The following is a 24027-nucleotide window of genomic DNA, read 5'->3' as shown; positions in this document are numbered from 1 at the left end:
ACTCCACATGTGACCCAGGCGGAGACTCGAACCTGGGACCCAGAGGTGTGACGCAACAGTGCTAACCACTGCACCACCATGCCGCCCCTCATTTCTGACTCATGTATGCAAAAGAGACTTTAATTAAGAAGGCAGGAATCCATATATCCATATATACAGGGTAAGAGCATCATTTCAGGGCTGTTAAATTGGGTCAGAGTCTGCCTGCCTCCTGTCCCGCTGTGCATGCTATAAAGGGACCGAGGAGCTTCCGTGATGCTCCGAACCCTCATTGCCGATTCATTGCAACTATCTTCGTACAAAATTTTCTCTAATTGAGTCCCGGGAGTCTTCTCTGCCTTCCCTGTCCCTCTGAGTACATTCTCTCCTAGCGATCCAACAGGTCTCTCTAGGTCTCATCCTCCCTAATTGTACCACTTCAAAGACCTGATTGCCCCAGAGGGGGGAAGAGTGGTGGAGGAGGTATATATTGGGCCTCAGGGACAAAGGAGGACCAGGAAGAGAGATGGGAAGGAATTCCTTACTTTACTTTCATACCACTTCAGTGCCCCTGAAATATGGTTTTTATACAGCAAGACTCCATTTTTCCGGGCTCTCAGTGCAGTCATGCATCACTGGCAGAGCAGAGAGTTTGAAATTTTGTTTTCTCACTTGACATATGAGAGGACCATTTTCCTTCATTTGGAATGTTTGTTCCATGGATCAGATCCCTGCGGTGCTCAGACATCAAAACCCTGGTTTCTTGAAGGCAAAACATTAAAAACTCCATACAGCACATAAAGCTATTTGAGTAGATGGCTGTAGGCACCACAAATCAGAATCAGAGGCATTTTTACACTGGCCATGGATCACAGGAGGTCATGCATGATACACGGGTCTGACTGCATGCGAGTGATCCTGTTTTACTCTTGCCGGAGCCCAGAGCCGAAAGTCTGTTTCCGAAAATGCCGTAATAACAAAGCCCAAGAACTGACTCATGTTTCTAATGAATAAGGGCAGATAAGGTACGCAGACACAGTGAACATTTGGTGCAGAATCCCCATATATTGAAGGGTAGTGGCCATATTACTTAAGAAGTGTAGAAGTAGTTTGTCACATATGACCTTTGTTGTTTGAGGTGACTGATGGGTAGAATGGTTATTTAACTCATATAAGCCTTGTAACTCATATGTGTCTTGTCTGTGGGCAAAACTATTACACTGTATGTTGACAGGAATGTTTTTTATAAGAGGATACACGGTTAGCCAGAGTTGAGGGAGACCTGATGCATCTGATTTTTCTGGTCTGCTGCTGTGAGTCAAAAAACAGTCTGATTCTTATCCAGGACGTCAATAATAGCATCACTAAGCAACCTAGAACATACTGAAGGATCCAGCACCAGCGAATACTTGTTTATTGGCAGTAAGTCATTTGTTGGCTGTGTCGCCTCTTCCCTCAGAACGCCCCCACAGGGAAGTGCGCGAAGATCGGGGGGAGATGCTTCCTCCTGGAGGATGTATCACTCCACACTCCCCCAGCTGAGGCCTCACTCTGCTGACCCCCCCACACTGAGCCGCGCCAAGGCCAACTGAGGCAGCATGTGTGTGTGCTGGAGACCCACAAGCCCAGGGAAAGGATATAGTGGTCAAATGGCCAGATGCTGCCCTGAGCACTGCTGCACATACAGGGGCTGTGGCTTCTTTAGCACTGGGTGTAGTCTGCAATTGTACATCTTAGGAAAGGTGTTTGATGGCAACTTCTCTAGTCAGTCTCCATAAATGCTTGTGTCATCTTTGGAATTTGTTAAATAATATTAGATTGGATAGGATAGCCTTCCAAGAAAATAAATTAATTTACAGTATGTGAAGCATTTTACTGTGTGAAGCTTTACATTAACTGCACCTTCATAATGACTTTATAATACATTCATAGAACATTTGTAAGGAACATGTACTTAGACTTCTAACTTATACATTGTATATACATTATACCTCAATAACAAACATTAAATGATAATAACAAACATCATAATAATATAGTACTTCTTATTAATCTATATTTAAGCTACTAAGCTATGTTAGGATGTTGAAGCATGCTTACATGCTGCTTATGAATTGCCTATGAATGCATAATGAAAGTGCAGTTAATGCAAAGCGTTACTATTTATTGTCGTAAAACTGAATGTTGTTACATCCTGCCTGTCATGGCCGCCTGAATCTCCTGTCTCCTCCATAACGTGGCCCTGATGAGCCACACCTGTTGCTTGTTACGTCTCATTAATCTTGGTATTTAAATACTTCTTTGTCTCGTCAACCCCAGTCCATTCACTGATGATGCTCCTCCTCTCTGCCTGTGTCCTTCCTCATACTTGCCTTCTTGTTTCGACCCCTTGTGGCCTCATTTGTTTCCCTGTTCCAGATCAGTTAATAAAACCACTTTTGTGTAACGGCTGCCTTCAAGTCCTTCATCCCGCGTGCTGTGACAAATGTAACCAGCAATGTACTAATAGAAAAATATTAGAACCCTGTATGTAAGTGAGTGTTCTTTGTCTTCTGTTGGGGACAGTCTAATGTTGCCCATTAAAAAAAAGCTGTGAGATAGCCCCAGAGGATGCTGGGTAACATTTCTCTTGAGTAAAAGAAAAAGCCATGTGCGATTATGACTGTGAAATAAGGGGCCTGGCCGGGAGATCGCAGATTTATCTTCTGCTGGACATTAAGAGTGGCTCACCTGAAACCATCTGTGAAATGACACGCTGTCAAAACGAAAAGGGCAGGTCCCCAAGAACACTTCATGATTTTCTGAGCTGTTTCGGGTGAAGCTGTCGAATTTACAAGAGCGGTGCCCCAGCTGGGCAGTAAACTGGCTCTTTCTCTGTCTAAATTTATAGCTTTCCTTTCAAGAGAAAAGGTTTACACTGACATGCGAACAAGGAACTATTGCACTTCTGTTATAATGAAACATTTTAGGAAATGGATCCTGCCCTGTAGAACAGCTGCAATGATTGTAAGAGTCAGCATCACTTACATAGCAGGATCTTTTGTTTGGGATAAGTGACTCATTAATTCGGATGTAAATATGCACCAATTATATAGTACAGTATGAGCGTGAGGCAACTGTGGAAATGCATTTTAATTATCCACAGTGACAAAGAAACTTAGTACCTAGAGGCAGCCATATATATTTCACCTACTTGCACAGTTGCTGTGGTTTGGCTACAATTACGTTTGACAGGTATGATGTGTCCGTGTCATTTCCAATGCTGTCTCTATAGTGAATGAGACAGGGGAAGCCTATGAAAGGAATTACTGCCGCTCATCATGGAAATGGATGCTGTCTGTGTCGCCGGGCTTCCATTGTTAAGGGCGGTGGACCTTCAGTGTGGAGAGTCTCTGCTGCACTGGCGGTGATTCAGCACTCACTGCCATCTGTCTCTCTCCTCCCACAGCTGATGTGAAGGCCTGGGGGGCCCAGGCTAAGAAGAAGGTCTCCCACGTTGCCTCTGAAAGAAGAGAGTTTTACAGGTACACATGGTACGGTGGTTTTTATTATTTTATTATGTGTTTGTTGCTTGGCTTAGAATTTTCAACTCATACATGACATGTGAGAACAGTGCTGTTGATGTCAAATGCTTCTGTCTTTTATTAGTTGTGAAAGGCGAAGCTAAGTGCTTGTGTTTGATTATATTATCCAGATATTATGGATTTTCCCTTTGGTGGTAATGCAGCCACAACCTGTGTGCATCCATTGCCTTGTGCTGTCCCCCAATGCTCCACCGCAAACACTTTACTTTTGTTTTTACGAGCTTTATGGTCTGTAGATTTTAAGAACAACATCACTAGACCTTCAGAGTCAGGGTCAGCAGTAAACCTTTCCAAATATGTAAATACATGAAACTGTCATAGAGGAATCTGAGACGACCAGGGCCGCAGAGCCATAGAGGCAATATGTAACGTTTCCAGCCTGTGTCATGGTTTCAGCTGTTGTATCTTTTGGGCGGTGTTCAAAATGTCAGCTCTGCTTGAATGCTGACAGTCTGATACGAAGAACTTTCTTCTCATACACAGCTGCTGTAGGCATGGAGATTAGTAGAAGTACTGAAGATCCATTATACCAGGGATGGGCAATCTTATCCAGAAAGAGCCACTGTGTATGCAGATTTTCCCTGCAACTCCCTAATTAGATTACTAATTAAAAGACTGATTGGCTGAAGAGTCCTCATGCCTGAGTTTGAACAGCTGACCTAAAGGTTATCTTAAAAACCGACATACACATTGGCCCTTTGCGGATAAGATTGCCCATCCCTGCATTATACAGTGAACTGTGACTGTATAATAGTAATTGATTGCCATGGGGAAATTTCCCTTTTCCCCCAATTTACTCTCAGTAGGTAAGAACAGCTGGCTGCAAAGGCAAGCCACCCATAGCAATGCCCAGGGAGCTGGGGGGGGGGGGGGGGGGGGGAGGGCGGGTGGGTACAAAGCCACAGATGTGCTAAAGCCAGGCTTGAACCGGCAACCTTCTGATCCTAGGCACAGAGGCTTAGACCACTGAACCATACACTGGCATTGGGGGAGCTGGGCTGGGGGGCACATGTGTCCCCAGTATGGACAGACCCCCCCGCCCCCCCATCCTGTCACTCTTACTCCTCAGTTAAAATCACATATTGTCCTCTGTGAAGCTTCAGTTTGACCTATGCACTCTACAGCTTTCATCGCATCCTCAGTAATGTCACATGAGCAGATATCTATTTAGGGCTGAACAATATTGGAAAAAAAATCTCATAGCAAAATTTTTGGGTTTTGCGATAACTGTTCATAATGGTACCTTTTGCAATTTATTGCATTTCTGTCATGACACAGATGACACAGATAAGATGAATTTAGAGCACATTCCTTATCTTTTATTATGAATCCTCCTGTTACTGAGTGTATGCAGTGCATATGGATGAAATACATACCTAATAATGACTGTAGTCCTATATCAGACATCATCATTTTATTACAAGAATTAGTTACTTTTTAAATTACATTTAGTTGTGAAATTTCACCATAAACAGTGTTAGTCTAAATCATGAAATAATTTAAACTATTTCATGTGTGCCCAGTTACGGCAGGAGATGAAGGACGATCCTCATGCAGTTTATAGATAAGAAGGAGACTTTATCACAAAACATTGCTCACAATACAATGTTACTTGAAACAAAAGGGCCGTATGTGGTCAAAACAAAGACAGGGAGACAGAACGAGAAAGAGTAATGATAGATCATAGGGAAGTATTGAGGAAAACACAAGCAAAACCATAGACAACACCTACAGACTCAGGTAACAAGCAGAGGCTCAGGCACACAGCAAAACAAGAACAAAACCAATGACTGACAGGCACAGAATAAGGATAGGCACTTAAATACACAAGAACAAGGGTGAGATGAAAGACAGGTGTGGGCTGTTACTAATTACACACAAACACTAGAAACTATGGACAAAATGGAACAGTTGAGGGTATTTAATTAATACTAAGGGTTCAAACACTAAGACTAGAAGCATACAATGAGGTATAACTAAAGGTATAAAACATGGATCCAAACAGAGGTACAAGAAGACGTAATACAAATATTCACAAAATATTCACAAGAGAATTGAGGGCACAAGAAGACAAAATGTCCAGCCTCAAACCCATTATGGAGGAGTTGCTTGGTGCAGAGTCGCAGGGCAACCCAGGAAGCAGGGGAATGCAACTAGGAACAGAGCAAACGGGACGGCCAGTGACACCTACTGGCCAAATGAGGAAATGCTGTACATATCAGAGCAAGATAGGGTGCAATGCCGATAGTGCCCTTTGCAATGTCGCAATACACATTCCCCCTACTGGGGCAAATTCGGTCCTCCCCCAATGTCAAACTCATTCCAACAAGGCCTTTTCTGAAAAAGACGTTGTCTGGATGGCAGCATATGTTGCTCCAAAACCTGTAAATATCGTTCAGAAATAATGGTGCCTTCCCAGATGTGCAAGCTACCCAAGCTATAGGCACTAATGCACCCCATCAAGGACGCTGGCTTTTGAACTGTCCGCTGAGAACAAGCTGGATGGTCCCTCTCCTCTTTAGCCAGGAGGACGTGGTGTCCATGGTTTTCAAAATGAATTTGAAAGTTTCATTTTTTTAGACCACAAGAGAGTTTCCATTTTACCTCTTAAATGAGTTTGAAATCAGCAGCATCTCTGGATCATGTTTAGATATGGTTTCTTCTTTGCATGGTAGAATTTCATCCTGTGTTTCTGGATGCAGTGACAAACTGTCTTCGTAGACAATGGTTTGTGTTCCTGAGCCAATGCAGTGATTTCCACTGTAGAATTTAATGGAGTGCCATCCAAGAACCCAAAGATTACTGCATGCAGTACTGGTTTTTGGTCTAGTCCCTTGCATACAAAAATTTCTAGTGATTCACTGCATCTTTTAATAATATCATGAACCATACATGATGAGAATCCCAAATTCTCTATTACATTGAGGAACATTATTCTTAAATTGTTGAACTATTTGCCCGTGCAGTCATCCACGGAGTGGCGGACCTCTCCCCATCTTTAGAGACTTTCCCTCTCTGGGGGCTCTTTTTATACCCAGTCATCTTACTGACTTGTTGTCTTGTTTTAGCATCACACAATTTTTCCAGTCTTTGCCCACGTCTAAACTTTTTTGAAACATGTTGCTTCCATCAAATTCAAATTGAGCATAATACGTATATTATATTAGTCATAAAACAAAATAATTTTGCAGTTTCAACATTAGATGTCTGTTGTATTTGTTCTATGTATTTACAATTAAATATGAGTTTATATGATTTGCAAATCATTGCATTCTGTTCTTATTTACATTTCACACAGCATCCCAGCGTTTTTGGAGATGGGCTTGTATGTTGAATGTCCCTCCATCAGTCCATCCAGTGATTCTCAACCCAAAGGGTCGTAGCAATTTCTGACAGGGTCACGAGGCAGAGTGGGAAATGAAAGCATTTTAAAACCACCAAGTTCCTATGCTGATCAGATTTCCCAGCCCCAATCCTAAAATTAACCTATATAAACAGATTTTGGGTCTGCAACTGCTAAGGGCAAAACTAGTGAGCACTCAGCCAATCCAAAAAAACAAACCAGAAGATGGTTCATTTAAAATTCACTGGCACATCCAATCAAATTTGTGTGATAGGCATTGATTGGCGCAAATTGCAGAGTACACTGCATGCATGATCATAGCGATAATTTAAACCTATACTTGACATGAGGTTACGACTGAGCCGGTAAAAATTGGGTTGAAGTGCAAAAAAGGTTGAGGACCACTGCTCTAGCCACCTGTCCAGCTCAGGGCTGCCTAGGTTATAGGGCAAAGGGCACAAGGCAGGGAAACTCCCTCAACATGATGCCAGTTTACTGCAGGTCATACTTAGAACATATTAAATATGATTTCAAATGTATGAAGACCTCATTTAAAAAAATGAAAGTGATATATTTTATTTGAATCAAAATGCATGTAATTAAATGGCAAAGATGGATTAGTTGATTAATTTGCTGTCAAATAAGTTAGGACAGTTTCTCAGACAAAATATTATGAAATACTGACTATTGCAGAGAACAAAGACACTAGGCTATCTTGGGAAAGGGGTACAATTTTTCTTAATCAGTCATGTATGCTTTTAATTATGGTGTCCCATTTCAGTGTATGGGAATTGCAAACATCAAGTAGAACACAATAGCCATTAGAAAGCCTTGGTGTAAAGACTTACCCAATGCTGGGGCTTGGGGGGGGGGACTCCATAATCACACACTGCAGGCAATTTTTAAAAGCCTGAATGGACACAGGATGACAGTCCAAACCCTAATAGCAACAATGATGACCCTAACCCCCACCCAGCCCTAACCTTAACCGTAACTGAACAAGACGACTTTTGGCATTTTTAGTTTTTTAATTGCACTAAGAGGTGGCATGGTGGTGCAGTGGTTAGCACTGTTACCTCACACCTCCACGATCTGGGTTCATGTTTCCAACCCGGGTTCCATGTGCGTGGAGTTTGCATGTTCTCTCTGTGTCGTCGTGGGCCACCCCACGTTCCAAAAACATACTGAGGCTGATTGGGGTTATTAAATTGTGCCTGGGTGAGTGAACGGTGTGTGTGAATGGCGTGTGAGTGAATGACGTGTGAGTGGATGGTGTGTGAGTGGATGGCGTGTGAGTGAAAGGCGTGTGAGTGAATGGCGTGTGAGTGAATGGTGTGTGAGTGGATGGCGTGTGAGTGAATGGCGTGTGAGTGTATGGTGTGTGAGTGATTGGTGTGTGAGTGAATGGCGTGTGAGTGAATGACGTGTGAGTGGATGGCGTGTGAGTGGATGGTGTGTGAGTGATTGGTGTGTGAGTGAATGGCGTGTGAGTGAATGGCGTGTGAGTGAATGGCGTGTGAGTGGATGGTGTGTGAGTGATTGGTGTGTGAGTGGTTGGTGTGTGAGTGAATGGCGTGTGAGTGAATGGCGTGTGAGTGGATGGTGTGTGAGTGAATGACATGTGTTATTCCCTGCACAGGCTCAGACACAGATACACACTATGGGCAGTTTATCCATCTGTCCTTCTTCTAGCCGCTCATCCTAATGAGGATCGTGGGGGGGGGGAGGTGCTTTGGCAGACTATTATGGGGTTTCTGGGCCATCGTTCCCTAATATCCTCTGTCCACCTGCTGAAACCACACATGTGCAGCTGGCTCCCTGACTTAGTCTCGCCTCAGCACGGGCTTCTATATACATATATATATGGTGTCCTCTCAGCTTGCGGGCTGGTCATGGGAGGAGTAGCCATTTTCTATTCATGCCTAGTTTATCATTATTCCTGGATTCACATGAAAGACATTGTGACACATGAGTTTGGGATGGACAAACCAGAAGAACATTACTTAGAGAAAATCCTGAATACCTTTTCAGTAGCCAGTATTCTCAGAGTCACAAGTCTTACCAGAAATACAGGCCAGTGCTTGCCAACAGAATGGAACAGTGTTTATATACTGGTTTAGGCTTTATTGTACATCTAATCTATTTCACAGACAGGAAATGCGCTGCTGACAATCAGTCAGTATCTAATGAGCAAGTCAAGGTTCATCTTGATCCACTGTTTTGGCTGTTATCAGCATCCCTGTAGGCAGACTGAAGTTCTGACCCTGTTAGATCGTGAGGCACCTTCTTCAAAACTACCTCCCATCACCAGTTTGGATATGGAGGAATGCACTTGAGCTGAACTTTGTCAAATATCATCCTTTTTCTTCTTCTTGGCTCTCTCTGAGAGTTGTACACCCACATTAAACACAACTCAGTGATCAGGCTATTAGGATCCTGAGGCTGAGCATAAATGCTGCTGATATCCCCCTGTATGCACATCCACAGCATCCTGCTTAAAGCTGCTGTTTTGCAGCCTGTAGTTTCCCCTGGTTTTTCTCGTACCCTGGCAGTACTAAAGTCTAGCCTGCAGCAAGCGCAGTTTTTGCCTTTATTTCCAGGAATTACTGCTGGGAACAGCAAACTTGACATACACCTGCAGATGAACTGGCAGAGGTGGAGGTGATGTTTTGTCTAAACGATTCCGATGACAGTTTTGCTTTTAGAAACTATGGCAACTACTTAAAAAAATCTAGCTGGTTAAAGCAAGTTCTTTTATTTCCCACCTTTTTGATAGATATCGGTCGGACAGAAAACTGGTTTTGTTTCAGTCATTGGTAACAAAGCTGACAAAAACAAGTACTCTGAATTTGTTTCTCTGTACGAGCACTTCAGGTAAATGACTGAAATGCCAGGGAAAGTATGTACTGTAGATCTCCACACTGTTCAGAGCACATTATTAGTTTTTTGTCAGATTGTCAGAACATTCAGGCTGCCATACAATTTGGGTCAGGGGTGGGTGCATGTAAATCAGATCTTTGTTCATATTTGTCTCTGTTGCCTTGTTGGGGGGGGTGATGTCCTGATGCCAGTTCCAGTTCATCCTTTTACCCTTCTGGTGTTTCAGCTTCAGCCCCAATCCTTCACTAAGCCATGTTTTATCGGATATAAGTTATTGGTTCAGGTTTTGGTCCAGTATCAATCTCCTTAAGCATCATCCTCTGTTCAGTCCCATTGAACAACAAACTGCTACATTTAGAAGCAGGAGGAAAACAGGTTTGCATAGTAGCAGGAGAAGCAAGAGTAAGTCCACATGGTCATTGTTTCGACCACAGACTCCATCAACTGCTTGGTGTTTCATGCAATTCAAAAAATACGGCATCAGACTATATCTACTTCAGTGACTAATTCAGTATCAGGAAGCTTTGTTCTTGTAACCAGGATTTAATTTGCAGACGGAGTGTTGGTGCTGGAAGAGCCCTTTTGATTTTGTGTGCTTGCACTGGAAAAGAAAATCCACATGTATCCTGTAACTGACCATCCAGGTCAGGGTTGTCTTAATGCTGGAGGCTATGCCAGGAAGCACAGGGCAATATGGGTGATTAGAGACAGCAGTACATCACAGGACACACACTCATACTCATAAAGACGATTTGAGACACCACATTTCTTTGGAATGCCGGAGGAAACCCACCCTAACACTGGGAGAACATGCACACACACATACTGTATATACACACACATAGCTGGGGGCAGGAATTATAGTTTTTGCCCGTTGCTTGAACACGTTTTGCAAAACATGGCTCATCGTGTCAAAACTCTACACACAAGCAAATAAGACACCACACTGGGAAATAAACCATTCACACTTTTGTCAAATTGAAACTCTGCTATCAAAACTTAACAATCCTTTGTCAAAATGTCACTCTAATGACAAAATGATCCCCATTTGCATCATATGAATACACTTTCAGATCAGCAGCAACACACTAGTCTACTTTATATAAAACACTGCAGGCTTTCATTTGCACTGTTTTTATTCAGTTCCACAGAAGGCACGTTTTCATAACAACCAAACAATGAAATACTCAATACTGTACATCACAGTAGTATACTTTACAGTACAGTAAATTCAGTTTAAAGCAAAAATAAAACAAACAATGCACTTCTGTAAACACAGAAAAACACAATTGTGTGTAAGTGGGCTTATGGATCCTGCTGTCTGTTGGGGTCTGACCACAGGATCTCATCAACATCACAAGCAATGTCTTCTCTACGATAAACATCGGGGAAAATATCCCCTTGTGTGCCGAATTCATCCATGGATTGACTTTACCTCAATGTCTCCGCAGGCCTGTTCCATTGCCTGCAGAAGAGGCAGGCGGGCATGTGGTTGGCGGTCATATACGCGCCATCTAGAAGCGGAAAAAAACTCTTCAGTAGGGTTGAGAAATGGCGAGTAAGGGGGCAAATACACAACTTCAAATTGGTCATGGTTGGTGAAACAGTTCCGAGACCAGCCCGTTGGTAACTAACATTATCCAAGACAACAAACCTGGGCTGCTTTGGTCTGTCCTGTACAACTGCATCATGAAGTGCATCTAGAAATGTGATTATGTGTTGTGCATTATAGGGAGCCAGTTTGGAACGATGGTGCAGTAGCCCTCGAAGGCTCATGGCAGCACACAATGTGATATTTCCCCCACGCTGCCCTGGGACGTGCACAATCGCCATTTGGCCAATTATATTACATCCCCATTGTCTATTCTTGCTAAGGATAAATCCAGCCTCGTCAATGTAAATAAATTCATTAAGCTGAGCAGCTTCATCCATGTCCAAGATTCTCTGCAACCAAAAATACATATTGTGGATGGCATTACTGATACCCTGACACTGTTCCTCTCAAATGGGACCCTGTACAATTGCTTCATGGTCATGTTGTGCTTTACCAAGACAGATTGCATTGTTTGCTCTGACGAGGTTCACATGGAAAGTTCCTGCTGTTGGGTGAACAGGCGTTGGCGTCCACCCCCAGTAGGTCTTCTAGCTATTCTGTAGAAAAATGCAACCACAAATTGTTATTGGTTTGCTTCTTTTTTACAGTACTGCATATACTGTACTTTACTGTATATATCATACACAGTACTGAAACATCTCAACACATTATCACGGTATGTTTCACAAAACTACCACTTTTGCTCGAAAAGGACCATTAGCCACCCTGCAATACAGTACATGTGATATGGCAATGTGATATGGTACAGTACTGTAAATACTCTACATACAGTCTGAGTAGAGTTGAAGACATGTCCTTATTATGGAAATGGCTTAGATTAGGGTGGACTCTCTGCCCAGCTTCCCTCATAGTCAGGCCATGGTTTATGACATGGTCCACCAAAGTTGCTCTTATGTCATCAGAAATAATGGTCCTTGCATGGTCTCTTCGACCATGTCCTCCTCCCTCTCTCTCCCTCTCTCTCCCTCTGTCTGTCTGTCTGTCTGTCTGTCTGTCTGTCTGTCTGTCTGTCTGTCTGTCTTCCTCTACCTCTACCTCTAGCTCTCCCTGCCTCCATGCTTGCAAAGTTCTCCAAATTGGCCTAAGTGAGGTCTTTTTGTAGCTGGCTGATTGGTGTTCAGTTTTGTAAGTAAGTGTTTTCAGGTGTGTTTCTAAGTATTTTCAATTACCCAATGTGTTTTGTATTTTCAATAGATGTGTTTTCCCAGTGGTACCCTGAGACTTCATTTTTGAATGAAGTGTCTTATGTATGAAATAGTGTGTAGTGTGCAGGCGCAAGTGTGTTGCAGAAATGCAACTAAAGTGCAAAGCAGCGCTTTTATTTAAGGCATGGTTACACTTTGTTTAAGGTATAGTAACAACAACTTATGTCATAAACAAGTTGTTACTTTGTTTAAGCATGTGTCTATAGTGTTCAAGCAATGGGTAAAAACTGTAAACCCGCAGCCCTGGAGGTGTGAGGCCACATTTCAAAAGAATTCAAGAAAAGTGAGCATGTTACAGTACAGTATGTTCTCTGCCTAATCATGAAAGCCACTGCAATTAGGTCTCCTCACTGATATGTATGAAGCCCATGAAGGCAGCAGGGAGATGAAAGGCTCCCTCTTTGATCTCCATCCAGCCATCCATCCATTTTCCAAACCGCTTATCCTACTGGGTCGCGGGGGGTCCAGATCCTATCTCGGAAGCAATGGGCATGAGGCAGGGAACAACCCAGGATGGGGGGCCAGCCCATCGCAGAGCACACTCACACACCATTCACTCACACATGCACACCTACGGGCAATTTAGCAACTCCAATTAGGCTCAGCATGTTTTTGGACTGTGGGGGGAAACCGGAGTACCCGGAGGAAACCCCACGATGACATGGGGAGAACATGCAAACTCCACACACATGTAACCCAGGCGGAGACTCGAACCCGGGTCCCAGAGGTGTGAGGCAACAGTGCTAACCACTGCACCACCATGCTGCCCCCCTCTTTGATCTCCTTCAGGCCATTTAAACTTAAGTATGTATATTTAAGGGGTTACGAATGTGCTCCTCAAGGTTCCTTGTCACATGCAGATTGTACAGTATATCATCCTGTCTGACTGGATGGTCAGACCTAGGGCATAAGGGCACGTCGCCATTCCTCAGATCTTCTAACCTAAATCTTGGTGGGAAGTTAGCTGAGTGGAGAGCAGGCTGCTCTAATCCTGGCTCTAAAGTAAATGTGGGGGCAAACTAGTGATGGTCATTGTGTTGTATCATAAGATGCCATTGGAGGTGCCAAATTATTTAACCCAAGTAAACCACATCTGGTTTTATGCATAAATTGTTGAAAAAATGAAGTGAAAAAATGCCATTTTAATAAACAGGGTAAATGCAACTATCTGGTATTCAGACTGTTCTTTCTGTTGTGTAATTACACGTGCAAAATTTCACAAATATTACATTCATATTTTATTTCAGTTTTGCACGAGATAATATCGTAAACCTATTGTTTCCATAAAACATCTGTGTTACTGGACAAGAAAACTTGGGAATTCCTTTGAAAGTGGCTGGGAAAAAATATGTACAAAAAGACATAAATCTTTACAGTTGGGGACACTAAATGGATTGCAGTGCCTTTGAGAACACGCCTGTCTCCCCTGTTTTGACATGGAACAGTCCATTTTTTTAAAATAAGGTTTGGATAAACACTGGGCACTTCTTCAGTCAAATGCCCTGAACCAGGCGTTCTTTCAGGGCCTTTTTTTGGGATGTACCATTTCCCAAGGAGATGAATGCTTCCTTGATACAACCCATCTGCACAATGTCTTATCGCAGTGGAAAGTTACAGTCCTCTGTGTCTGCATCTCACACCGGCCCCAGGGGCAGAGAGTACAGTCAGCAGCAGAAACATTCTCACGGCTTCCCCCCACCCCCAACCTCCAACCCCCACCCCCCCCCCCCCCCCGGCCCGGGGATGGCGCAGCCCACATCGGCCATCTTTTTTGCCAATGGCTATGCTGGGAAGCCAAGGAAGTGCACAGAAAGAGCACAGAAGATGACAGCATAGGCACAATAGCAATTACTCGTGCTGTTTCAGGCTCTATGCATAAAGCCAAGCAGGTACATTGATGAAGAAGCTTTTTGTTTTTTTCTTTTTGCAGTTCGCAACTCAGCAACCGTGGCAAAAACATACATGTCCTGATCGATGAGAACTGTCTGAAGCCGGTGCTTTACCTGAGCTGTGGGAAAAGCCTGCTGGCGTGGCCCACATGCGCTCCGCAGCCCTTACCCGCACTCTGACAGCCCTCATTTATTTAACACAGCTTCCTACGTCAGGCTTTATTAGATCTGGAAACAGGGCTGTGCAGTCCCTGCTCTATACCAGAGCCAAAATTAGATTCATGGTTCCCACAACTCTGTCCTGCTGCTGACCGTGTGCTCCGCTCGCTCAACAATCCGAAGCATGTCGTCCCTGCAAGAAAGGCCGAATGCTCCAAAGCGTTTATGCGCATATGAAGGAAACGGGCTCAGCCATGATACTCCCCGAGAGAGAGGCATGGGAAGGAGATCTGCATTTGGGGCAGCAGGCCCAAGCTCAGGTCTAAGGTTCTTTCCAGTTCCCGTACAGTGCAAATTGGTCTCACTGTATGCAGAGGCGCAGTAGCATTCAAGAAATGGGAGCACAAATGGCCGTTTGACACTCATTCAGCAAGAAGCGATGCATGTTGATCTTCAATTAATGTCTCTCGGCCAGCCTCCAGCTCTTTTGGAGAGGTAATTAATTAAAATCCTGGTTGGTTGCTGGGTATCCAGTGAGCCAAGGCACCATTAAAAGCCAGAACAACACACTGCCTGTGGTCAGGACAGCCGGCGGGGGGGTCACCAGCATGGGTAGGGCTTTAGCTGTCAAGGTGATGTATAAAACACCGAGTTGTAATCATGCTGCCTGGTTTGACGCGGGTTTGCTCCATAGCGCAAAGAGATCGACTGGGAAACCGAGGTGAGTGCATTATTATTTTGATACAAAATGACTTCAAGAGAAGCCTGAGAGAAGGATTATGGGATTATCTTTGAGTATTGCTTTTGAAATGGAATTGCTTTACACGTTTCTTTGTGACATGCAGCAGCACGGCTGTAGGCAGCGACTAGCTCTCAGATTCCATGGGACCTGCAGAGCTTAGATGCGTGAAGCCAGATGCAATGTGTAGTTTATGGATAAATTAAGGGGGAGGGGCAGTGACTCAAGGTGCCACACTGGGCTCAAAGCAGTAAAAAAATTACTCCCCTTTAATAAATTTAAATTCCTCCTGACATCCCATGTTTATAAGGGTTACATTGGTGGCCAGATAGACAATCGCCTGCCCCTTACTGTTACTACAGATACTGCTGTGTTTTTGGGGTGGGAAAGATGAGCAACTTTAATACAGAAGCGTCCTTGGAAATTCAGTCAATGCAGTGAAGTATGGTGCACGACTGGCCAGGCTGTAATCACTGTGATGATGCTTCCCAGAGGCTTGGGGGGGGGGGGGGGGCTTTGACTGTGCACCACAAGCACAATCACACCAGTGATTTATTAAATTAAGACTTTCATTTCGGCTCCAGCTTGCTTCACCCTTTAAAGGGACGGCCTCTATAAACAGGTTAAATGGATTGGGGTCTGATCACCTTTCCTCCGCAGCTTACCAGCCTGCCTGAACTGGGTGACTGCTGCTCGGTCAGCCTGCCCTGCTGCCTGCCCACGAGCCATGATGCTCAGCTGCTGTTTCTCCCCACAGGGGCACGGAGAGATGTCTACGAGGAGCACGGCCATGGAGGGCGACTGCTTCAGCTGCATCAAGTATCTCATGTTCGTCTTCAACTTCTTCCTCTTTGTGAGTACCCCCCTGCCCCGGTCACCTCCCCGTCCCCCAGATCTGCATGCTCAGGGCCCTCCCCGTAGAAGTCTAGGCCTGGCGTCTGACCATAGCACAAGTGTCAGGAGTGTCTAATGCGTCATAATGGGGATTAACATGATCTGCTTTTTAAATACAAGTAAAACGTCAAATTAGTTACATGAATACAACTAGTCAGGTGGAAGGTGTGTGAATGATCATCAAGGTAAAATGTGTCTAACAGCATTATAAGGCTAGAGATTGACATGTAGCACCAGTGTTTATTGGCGTGGCATAAACTGTGTGTAGAGTGTTCCAAATTCTCAGGAAATGAAATGAATCAACAGGCACACGCGACTTTAATCAGTCTGCACAGCTGCTCATGTTGTCATTTCCCCAAGAAGTCCTGAGCTGCAGATCAAAATGTCAGACTTCTGCTGATCAACAGCCACTACAAAACTGAACAGCTTAGAGCAGGGCAGAGATCTCGCATTAAATATAGCTGACAGCTACCTCACAATTCAAGTTAGGAATGAACATTTGAGTAAACTGACTGAAATGGCTGGTTAGCATTATTAAGTCACAATAACAGACTGTAATCCTGATGCAAATTCCAGTTAGGTATAGCTGGTATGAGAGACCTGATGGGCTAATAGTACAAGGGACTGGAAGTGCTAACAGCTAATATAGCAGTACTGGAGAATTCAGGGGCTAACAGCTAATGTAGATAGTACAAGGGACTGGAAATACTGACAGCTAATATAGCAGTACTGGAGACTTCAGGGGCTAACAGCTAATGTAGGCAGTACAAGGGACTGGAAATACTGACAGCTAATATAGCAGTACTGGAGACTTCAGGGGCTAACAGCTAATGTAGGCAGTACAAGGGACTGGAAATACTGACAGCTAATATAGCAGTACTGGAGACTTCAGGAGCTAACAGCTAACCTAACCATGGTCAAAATAAAGGTGTGTTCCAGGTACAGCATATCTGAAGTTGCCCTCCCCACCCTGTGTTCTTGCTCCACAGCTGGGTGGCTGTTTCCTGCTGGGAGTGGGAAGCTGGGTGCTGGTGGACCCCAGGGGTATGCGGGAGATCATGGCTGCCAACACACTGCTCTTCTCAGGCATCTATGCGCTGTTGGCCATGGGCGGCCTGCTCTTCCTGCTGGGCTTTCTGGGCTGCTGCGGTGCCCTCCGTGAGAATAAGTGCCTGCTGCTCTCTGTGAGTGTGGCCGGCCCAGCAACATGCGCCATCACAGGGGGCTCATCTGTCAACTGAGTTTTTAAAACTAATCAAACCATTTCTGTGAGGTTGGGTGGAGGGCCAGGGAGGACCGTCTATCTATTAATCCCTGTGGATGTGCAGTCAGGCCTCTGATTGTCCACCTTCTCTCTGCAGTTCTTCGTGCTCATCCTCTTCATATTCCTGGCAGAGCTGGCTGCCGCCATATTGGCCTTCGTTTTCCGGGAACATGTGAGTGCTCCATCTGCTGTCATTCTTTGGTCTGTTTCCTATCAGCATGTACCTTACCCAGCCTGCCTTGCTGCAGCTGACACGAGAACACTTTACGAAGCAGCTGAAGAGGCACTACCAGGGCTACAACACCTCAGACGTCCTCACATCCTCCTGGAACGCCATCATGACCACAGTAATGGCTCCTTTTTATGGTAGAGGTAGCTGTAACCACAGGCCGGTAAGGGAAGGCACTGGGTCTTTGGTGAAATTCTTAGAAGATGCTCCACTTTCCTTCTCTCTTACCTTCCCGCCCTACAGTTTGACTGCTGTGGGGTAAACAGCCCTGATGATTTTGAGGACAGTCTCTTCAGGCACATCAACCCCGGTGACATGGTGCCTGAGGCTTGTTGCCAGAGAAATAGTAAACCTGGCGATGTGGCCTACATCAGTAAGGAGGAGTGTCTCATGGGCAGCATGCTCTTTCGCAATAACAAGGTATGCTGGAATTTGCAGAAATGGGGCTTATACCATCCTGAGCCACGTGAGGGCACCCTTTTCTTATCCATTACTGTACAGATACCTTCACCTTTAGGCAGAAAAAAAAATGGTTGCTTTCGTTCATTTTTACAGATATGTGGGAGTGAGGTTCACAGACTTCTTGCTCTCTACCATTGTTTCGTACTCCAATCCTTAGGGACCCACAGATAGTCCATGTTTTTGCTCCTTCCCAGTTCCTGGTGGCCTTCTCCCTTGTGTGGCAGTCCGCGCTCGCCCTCGCCAGTGTGCGGCAGTCCCCTCTGGCCCTCGCCAGTGTGCGGCAGTCCCCTCTGGCCCTCGCCAGTGTGCGGCAGTCCCCTCTGGCCCTCGCCAGTGTGCGGCAGTCCCATCTGGCCCTCGCCAGTGTGTGCCAGTCCCATCTGGCCCTCTCCAGTGTGCGGCAGTCCCATCTGGCCCTCTCCAGTGTGTGCCAGTCCCATCTGGCCCTCGCCAGTGTGCGGCAGTCCCATCTGGCCCTCTCCAGTGTGCGGCAGTCCCATCTGGCCCTCTCCAGTGTGTGCCAGTCCCATCTGGCCCTCGCCAGTGTGCAGCAGTCCCCTCTGGCCCTCGCCAGTGTGTGCCAGTCCCATCTGGCCCTCGCCAGTGTGCGGCAGTCCCCTCTGGCCCTCGCCAGTGTGCGGCAGTCCCATCTGGCCCTCTCCAGTGTGCGGCAGTCCCATCTGGCCCTCTCCAGTGTGCGGCAGTCCCATCTGGCCCTCTCCAGTGTGTGCCAGTCCCATCTGGCCCTCGCCAGTGTGCAGCAGTCCCCTCTGGCCCTCGCCAGTGTGCAGCAGTCCCCTCTGGCCCTCGCCAGTGTGCGGCAGTCCCATCTGGCCCTCGCCAGTGTGTAGCAGTTCCCTCCCCCGAAGGCTCTGTAATTGAATTTATATCCCTGAATTACCTTTACTATGTGAGAGCCCTGTGATGAAGTGGCTTCCTGTCCAGAATATACCCTCCCCTGTATTTTACTCATCCAAAAGCACAGTCCCAAACATACTGACATATATTTAGTAAGCTATCGTTGATATTGACTGCATGTTTCATTTTTCATTTCATTGTTTCTCATCCTTCATTTAATAACTTATAATTTGATAAACATGCATGAAACTAGGATGCAGAATAAATCGCCCTTTGAGAACAATGCAGCCGATCTGAGTGATTAAGCTAATTTAACAGTTACTGGACATCATAATAAGTGAAGGCAACCTCTAGTTAGGACAGACTGGCCAGCACTGTAGAAACACTCTGCTGTTACTGCTCTCTTATGGATGTACCGGGGCATTTATAACTCCATCCAGTCACACACAGGCTTCTGTATTGACAGTAATACTGCTCAGCCATACGAACAGACATATTGTCACCTTCAACAGAGCAAAAACACAACCCACTCATTACTTTGGTAAGATTGATGCCAATATGCATCATTCAGCAGATATGATGAGCTCCATGTACTTTGCTGACAGGCACATGTTCTTCCCTTTTATCAGGGCTGTTATTCAGCAGGAGTAGACTACTTTGAGATGTACATCTACCTGGCTGGTGCATTGGCCATTGTGGTGTTGACTATTGAAGTAAGTCTACCAGCTTGGTATCACTTATTATTATGATAAAAGTGTTTTGCCAGCTTCCCAAAGTATGCAGCCCAAATATTTTGGTGAACCATGAAATGGGTTTTTGGAATTGCCAAACTGAGTTTCTAGCAGCATCAGTACAGTGACATGCTGTGGCGAATGTTGGAACTGCAGTTAATTTTAAATGATCACTAACCTCAAAAGAAGTTTACAGTTAATGTTTATGCACAATTATGCTATTTTTGTTCATATTGCTATCACATCTTGTCAAATAATTATCCCCTGTTTTCGCTCTCCAGCTCTTTGCCATGGTGTTTGCGATGTGTCTGTTCAGAGGAATCCCATAGATCTGGCAGCCTGTACTGGAGGATGTTGCTAAAGGGAAATGGCTTGTAAAATTAAGAGATGTCTTATTCTTCCTCTTTTTAAATTGCCAAAATTGGTGATGCTGTACTGACTCGTACTTCATGGCGGGACATCTGGGGTACTGAGTTTACTGTAAGAACAATAAATATGGAAATTCTGGAAATGTAAAGTGAGAGAGAAACTGTAGCTGGGTGCTGCTGCATTTCTGAGCTGGAGGGGGCAGAGCCGCTGCACTGACATCCAGAAGGAGAGAATTTATGCTGAGGGGCGCTGTCTGTGTAGCATTATGCTCTCTTTAAGTGTCCCTGTAAGCCCCTGTACCCTGTTTGGGCCCCTGCACTCACTCACATTAGACCTTTTGCTAGTTTCATACTGTTCTAAGCTTTTCCTCTGTGTACATACCAATGTGTCTGTATGTGTGTGTGTGTATGTGTGTGTGTGTGTGTGTGTACGTGAGCGTGTGTATGTGTGTGTCTAGGTGTGTGTGTGTGTGTGTGGGTGTGTTTCAGACAGAGAGTGTTCCAAAATTTTTAGATGTATTTTTAAAAGATATTGTGACATGTTCGTCATAGATATTACATGTGATTGTTATTGACCTTTACCAGTTTTCAGTTGTATTAGAATTGTTTTTAAAATTAAAATATTTTACAAAGATGCTTTTTCCTATGATGGTGTCACAATGGCTGTTTAAAGGCTACCTGCACACTTTTTTAATTTCTGAATTGTGTCTGTATCCTGTATCCTGTGTCCTTTATTAAAGACTAAAAATTGCACTGTTATGCTTCATATAATTCAGTGCGTATGTTCTTAGGGGATGAATTAAAATCACAGCAGGGGAAAATGTGATGGGTTACATATTACTGCACATGGAAATCTCAGGAGGATTTGCTGGCAACCCACTTTATGACATCTGATGGTATAATTACATTAACAGACTGGCACTCCCTTATGATATGAGCAGTTGGATGGCATAGTTATCCCTCACATTCACTTTATTGAACAGACATGTTTATCCAATGCATGGTACTATTGTGAGAGCAGAGTCAGCCAGTCCCTGGATGAATTAGGACAAAGGCACTTGCTCAGGGATCTAAGAGCAACATCACTGTTGAACCAAGTGTTTGAACCAGGGCTCTTCTGACCACAGGCCAGGCTTCCTAACCCACTGAGCCACAGAACTGCAGCCTTTCAGCACCCTCACCACTGCTGTGTGTGTAGGGTTTGCATGCTCTCTCCATGTTGTGTTTATTTTCTCTGGGTACTACAGCTACATCCCACAGTCCAAAGGCATGCAGACTGCCTAACTGGTAGACCTCCCAGGTAGACGATGGATAGATCTTTGCTATTAGCACGTATATCAACGTATTCCAAAGAAATGTTTACAGCTGTTTATCTGGGTAGCAAGTGTACTTTGGCTTCGAACAAAAAACACAATTTAACATTAGAACATAAAGTTACTGATATCTACTTGGATGGCTAGATGAACATTATAAATTATAATAATGTTATTATAATTAAAATTATTATAGATTAAATAATGAAATATAATGATTTAAAAGGTCAGTGACAGATTGACTAGCTGTATGAGCTGTGCTAGTGACCAAGTCAAAAAACACATAGTTGCACTGGATGGTCGAGGCAAATACTAGGATGATTTTAGCAGAGGTTCTGAAATGGCTAAGCTGACACACTTTGACACAAGGATAATCTTAACATCATTTTCTTTGCCTGCCTAAGACTTTTGCATAGTACTGTGTGTGTGTGTGTATGTGTGTGTGTGTGTGTGTGTATATATATATATATATATATATATATATATATACATATATATATATATATATATAAATTGTCACAGTTTAAGAATTCAAGCTATCATGATTTTTTTCCATATCACACCTTTGTACTCTAATAGGAGGTGCAATGCCCCAGCAGAAGAAATACTTGGAAAGCTCACAGCCCATATTCAACTCACACAGCCAGCTTGGTGCTGTTCAGATTCTATACGTCTCGGTGCAACAACACTCATATACACCAGGGATACATCACATAAGACATTATATATCAGAAATTACTTTTCTTGAGTAATATGCAGATAGAATTAAAGATATTTGAATATTATACTTATATATGTATTTAAAGGATACTGTGTCACATCGGCACCCTCTGGTCCTGGAGAAGTGCTGGCAGTGCTGGTAGGCAATCAGCAGCACGCAGGACAGCGGTACCCGTGGTTTCCTCACCGCTCGCCTCTGGAAGTGCTAAGGGGACTCGGCTGGTAAGTGACTCGGACCCGAGTCAGGAGATGGGGCAGACTTCTCGGCCAAGCTGGGAAGAAGCGAAAGGAGGAGACAGAGGGGTAGGCTGACATGCATGTGTGGAGTTTGCAGGTAGAAAAGGGAGGATGATGGACCTGCAGGGGGCGCTGCTTTCTATTTGATGGGGCCACAGGAGGAAGATCGCCCTGCAGTGCAGGACCCTTTTTGGCATAGTCTAGTGATGACCGGGTGAAGCTTTCCAGCCAGTTGTGTTGATAAGCGATTCATTTCTCTAAGCTTTGAAAGCTCACTGGAGTCACCTGCTGGTCAAAAAAGCTCTGAGCAGCACATGGTGCAACACAGGGTAGTACACAACAGTTCTTCAAACCAGTGTTATTACAGAAGACTCTGTAATGACAATTCAGTACTTTTATACAATTTCCAAACCTTAATTTGTTAAGGTTTAGTTCAGTTCTGTTTTATTTATTTAGTTTATTTCATAATAAAATTATATTTCAGTTGGTAAGTCTCCAAATATCTTGTTTTCTGTTAAGAAAGTGGACGGATGTGCTTGTAACGGACACAGGCAGAAGAAATACGTGAAAAGTAAATTGATGTTAAGCTTGTGTTATTTTTATTTATGCCTGTTATATATTTCACCAAAGTGGCAAACAAATCAAGGCAAGACAAACTACATATTATAAACATATGCACTGTCAAGGAGTCAGCTAGAATTAAGTTCATCTAGGCTGAGCTTTCAATAAATGTCCAGGTACAAGAGTAAACACTCTGCCTCTTCCCATCAGGGCCTCAAACCCCAGTGTCCAAGTAACAAATAGGGATGCTATACCAATAAAGATAATTGTGCTAACAGCAAAGGTATATGAATAGCATATCAGCATTACAGTTACCACTTATGTTTCCTCTTATTAGTTTATACCATAAAAAGTTGTTGCCATATATGTGAATATCTTCTTTTTGGAGATGACGGCATCTCAGACTATTATTACACAACACAATCTCAACAATCTTTTTATTTTATTTTTAAGTTCTATTCTTGTCGAAACAGGCCAAAAACATTGGGTGAATGACAATATTTATTAGCAGCAAACACAAAAGATTAAGCTCAAAGTGGCTTATTAGAAGTGGAATTGGCGACACTCAACCTGAACCAGTTTATAATTCCTAAATGACCCTGCAAATGCTACTCTTGCCATGATCCAGTCAATACACATCATGACAGAGAACTCCTGCAATAAAAATGCCTTCCACATGTGCGGGAAAACCTCGGCTTCAAACTCACCCTGATACAAACCTTCAGTTTGCTTTATGCAGGATTTGAAACTGCAAATGAACTAATAGGGGTCTGTATGAGGAGTGAAGCCTTGTTTGTTAGCTGTCTCTTATCTCATGAGGCCAAAGGAAGATGATGATCCTGAATGGACCATCACCTCCATATAGTCCCCTTTTTGGTTGAGTGTTACCTCCTCATGTTTTGCAATAAAGTTCAGCCCCTTCAGGGGCCCTTGGCTGTACCTAGTGTCTTTGTACCTGTGGTAGTATTTAAATTCCAGGAACCTCATTTAATTTTCC

The 24027-nt window shown here is 44.1% G+C and overlaps 1 protein-coding gene across 4 annotated transcripts in view; it reads left to right on the top strand.

Annotated features, from left to right (window-relative positions):
• LOC125751498 (tetraspanin-18-like) overlaps nucleotides 1–20952 on the top strand; it is a 39621-nt gene extending 18669 nt beyond the window's left edge. For all 4 annotated transcript variants that reach the window (XM_049030361.1, XM_049030359.1, XM_049030360.1 and 1 more), the window contains 8 exons: nucleotides 3428–3512; nucleotides 16151–16246; nucleotides 17277–17471; nucleotides 17649–17723; nucleotides 17800–17898; nucleotides 18024–18200; nucleotides 19730–19813; nucleotides 20113–20952. In XM_049030361.1, the coding sequence (XP_048886318.1) occupies nucleotides 3510–3512; nucleotides 16151–16246; nucleotides 17277–17471; nucleotides 17649–17723; nucleotides 17800–17898; nucleotides 18024–18200; nucleotides 19730–19813; nucleotides 20113–20160 (777 nt within the window). In that variant the 5' untranslated portion in view covers nucleotides 3428–3509 and the 3' untranslated portion in view covers nucleotides 20161–20952. The remainder of the gene's footprint in view (nucleotides 1–3427; nucleotides 3513–16150; nucleotides 16247–17276; nucleotides 17472–17648; nucleotides 17724–17799; nucleotides 17899–18023; nucleotides 18201–19729; nucleotides 19814–20112) is intronic.
• The last annotated feature ends 3075 nt before the right edge of the window (nucleotides 20953–24027 follow it).

This window comes from Brienomyrus brachyistius, chromosome 11, assembly GCF_023856365.1.
Source record: "Brienomyrus brachyistius isolate T26 chromosome 11, BBRACH_0.4, whole genome shotgun sequence".
Classification (NCBI taxonomy): Eukaryota; Metazoa; Chordata; class Actinopteri; order Osteoglossiformes; family Mormyridae; genus Brienomyrus; species Brienomyrus brachyistius.
This window is presented reverse-complemented; position numbering and strand designations above follow the sequence as displayed.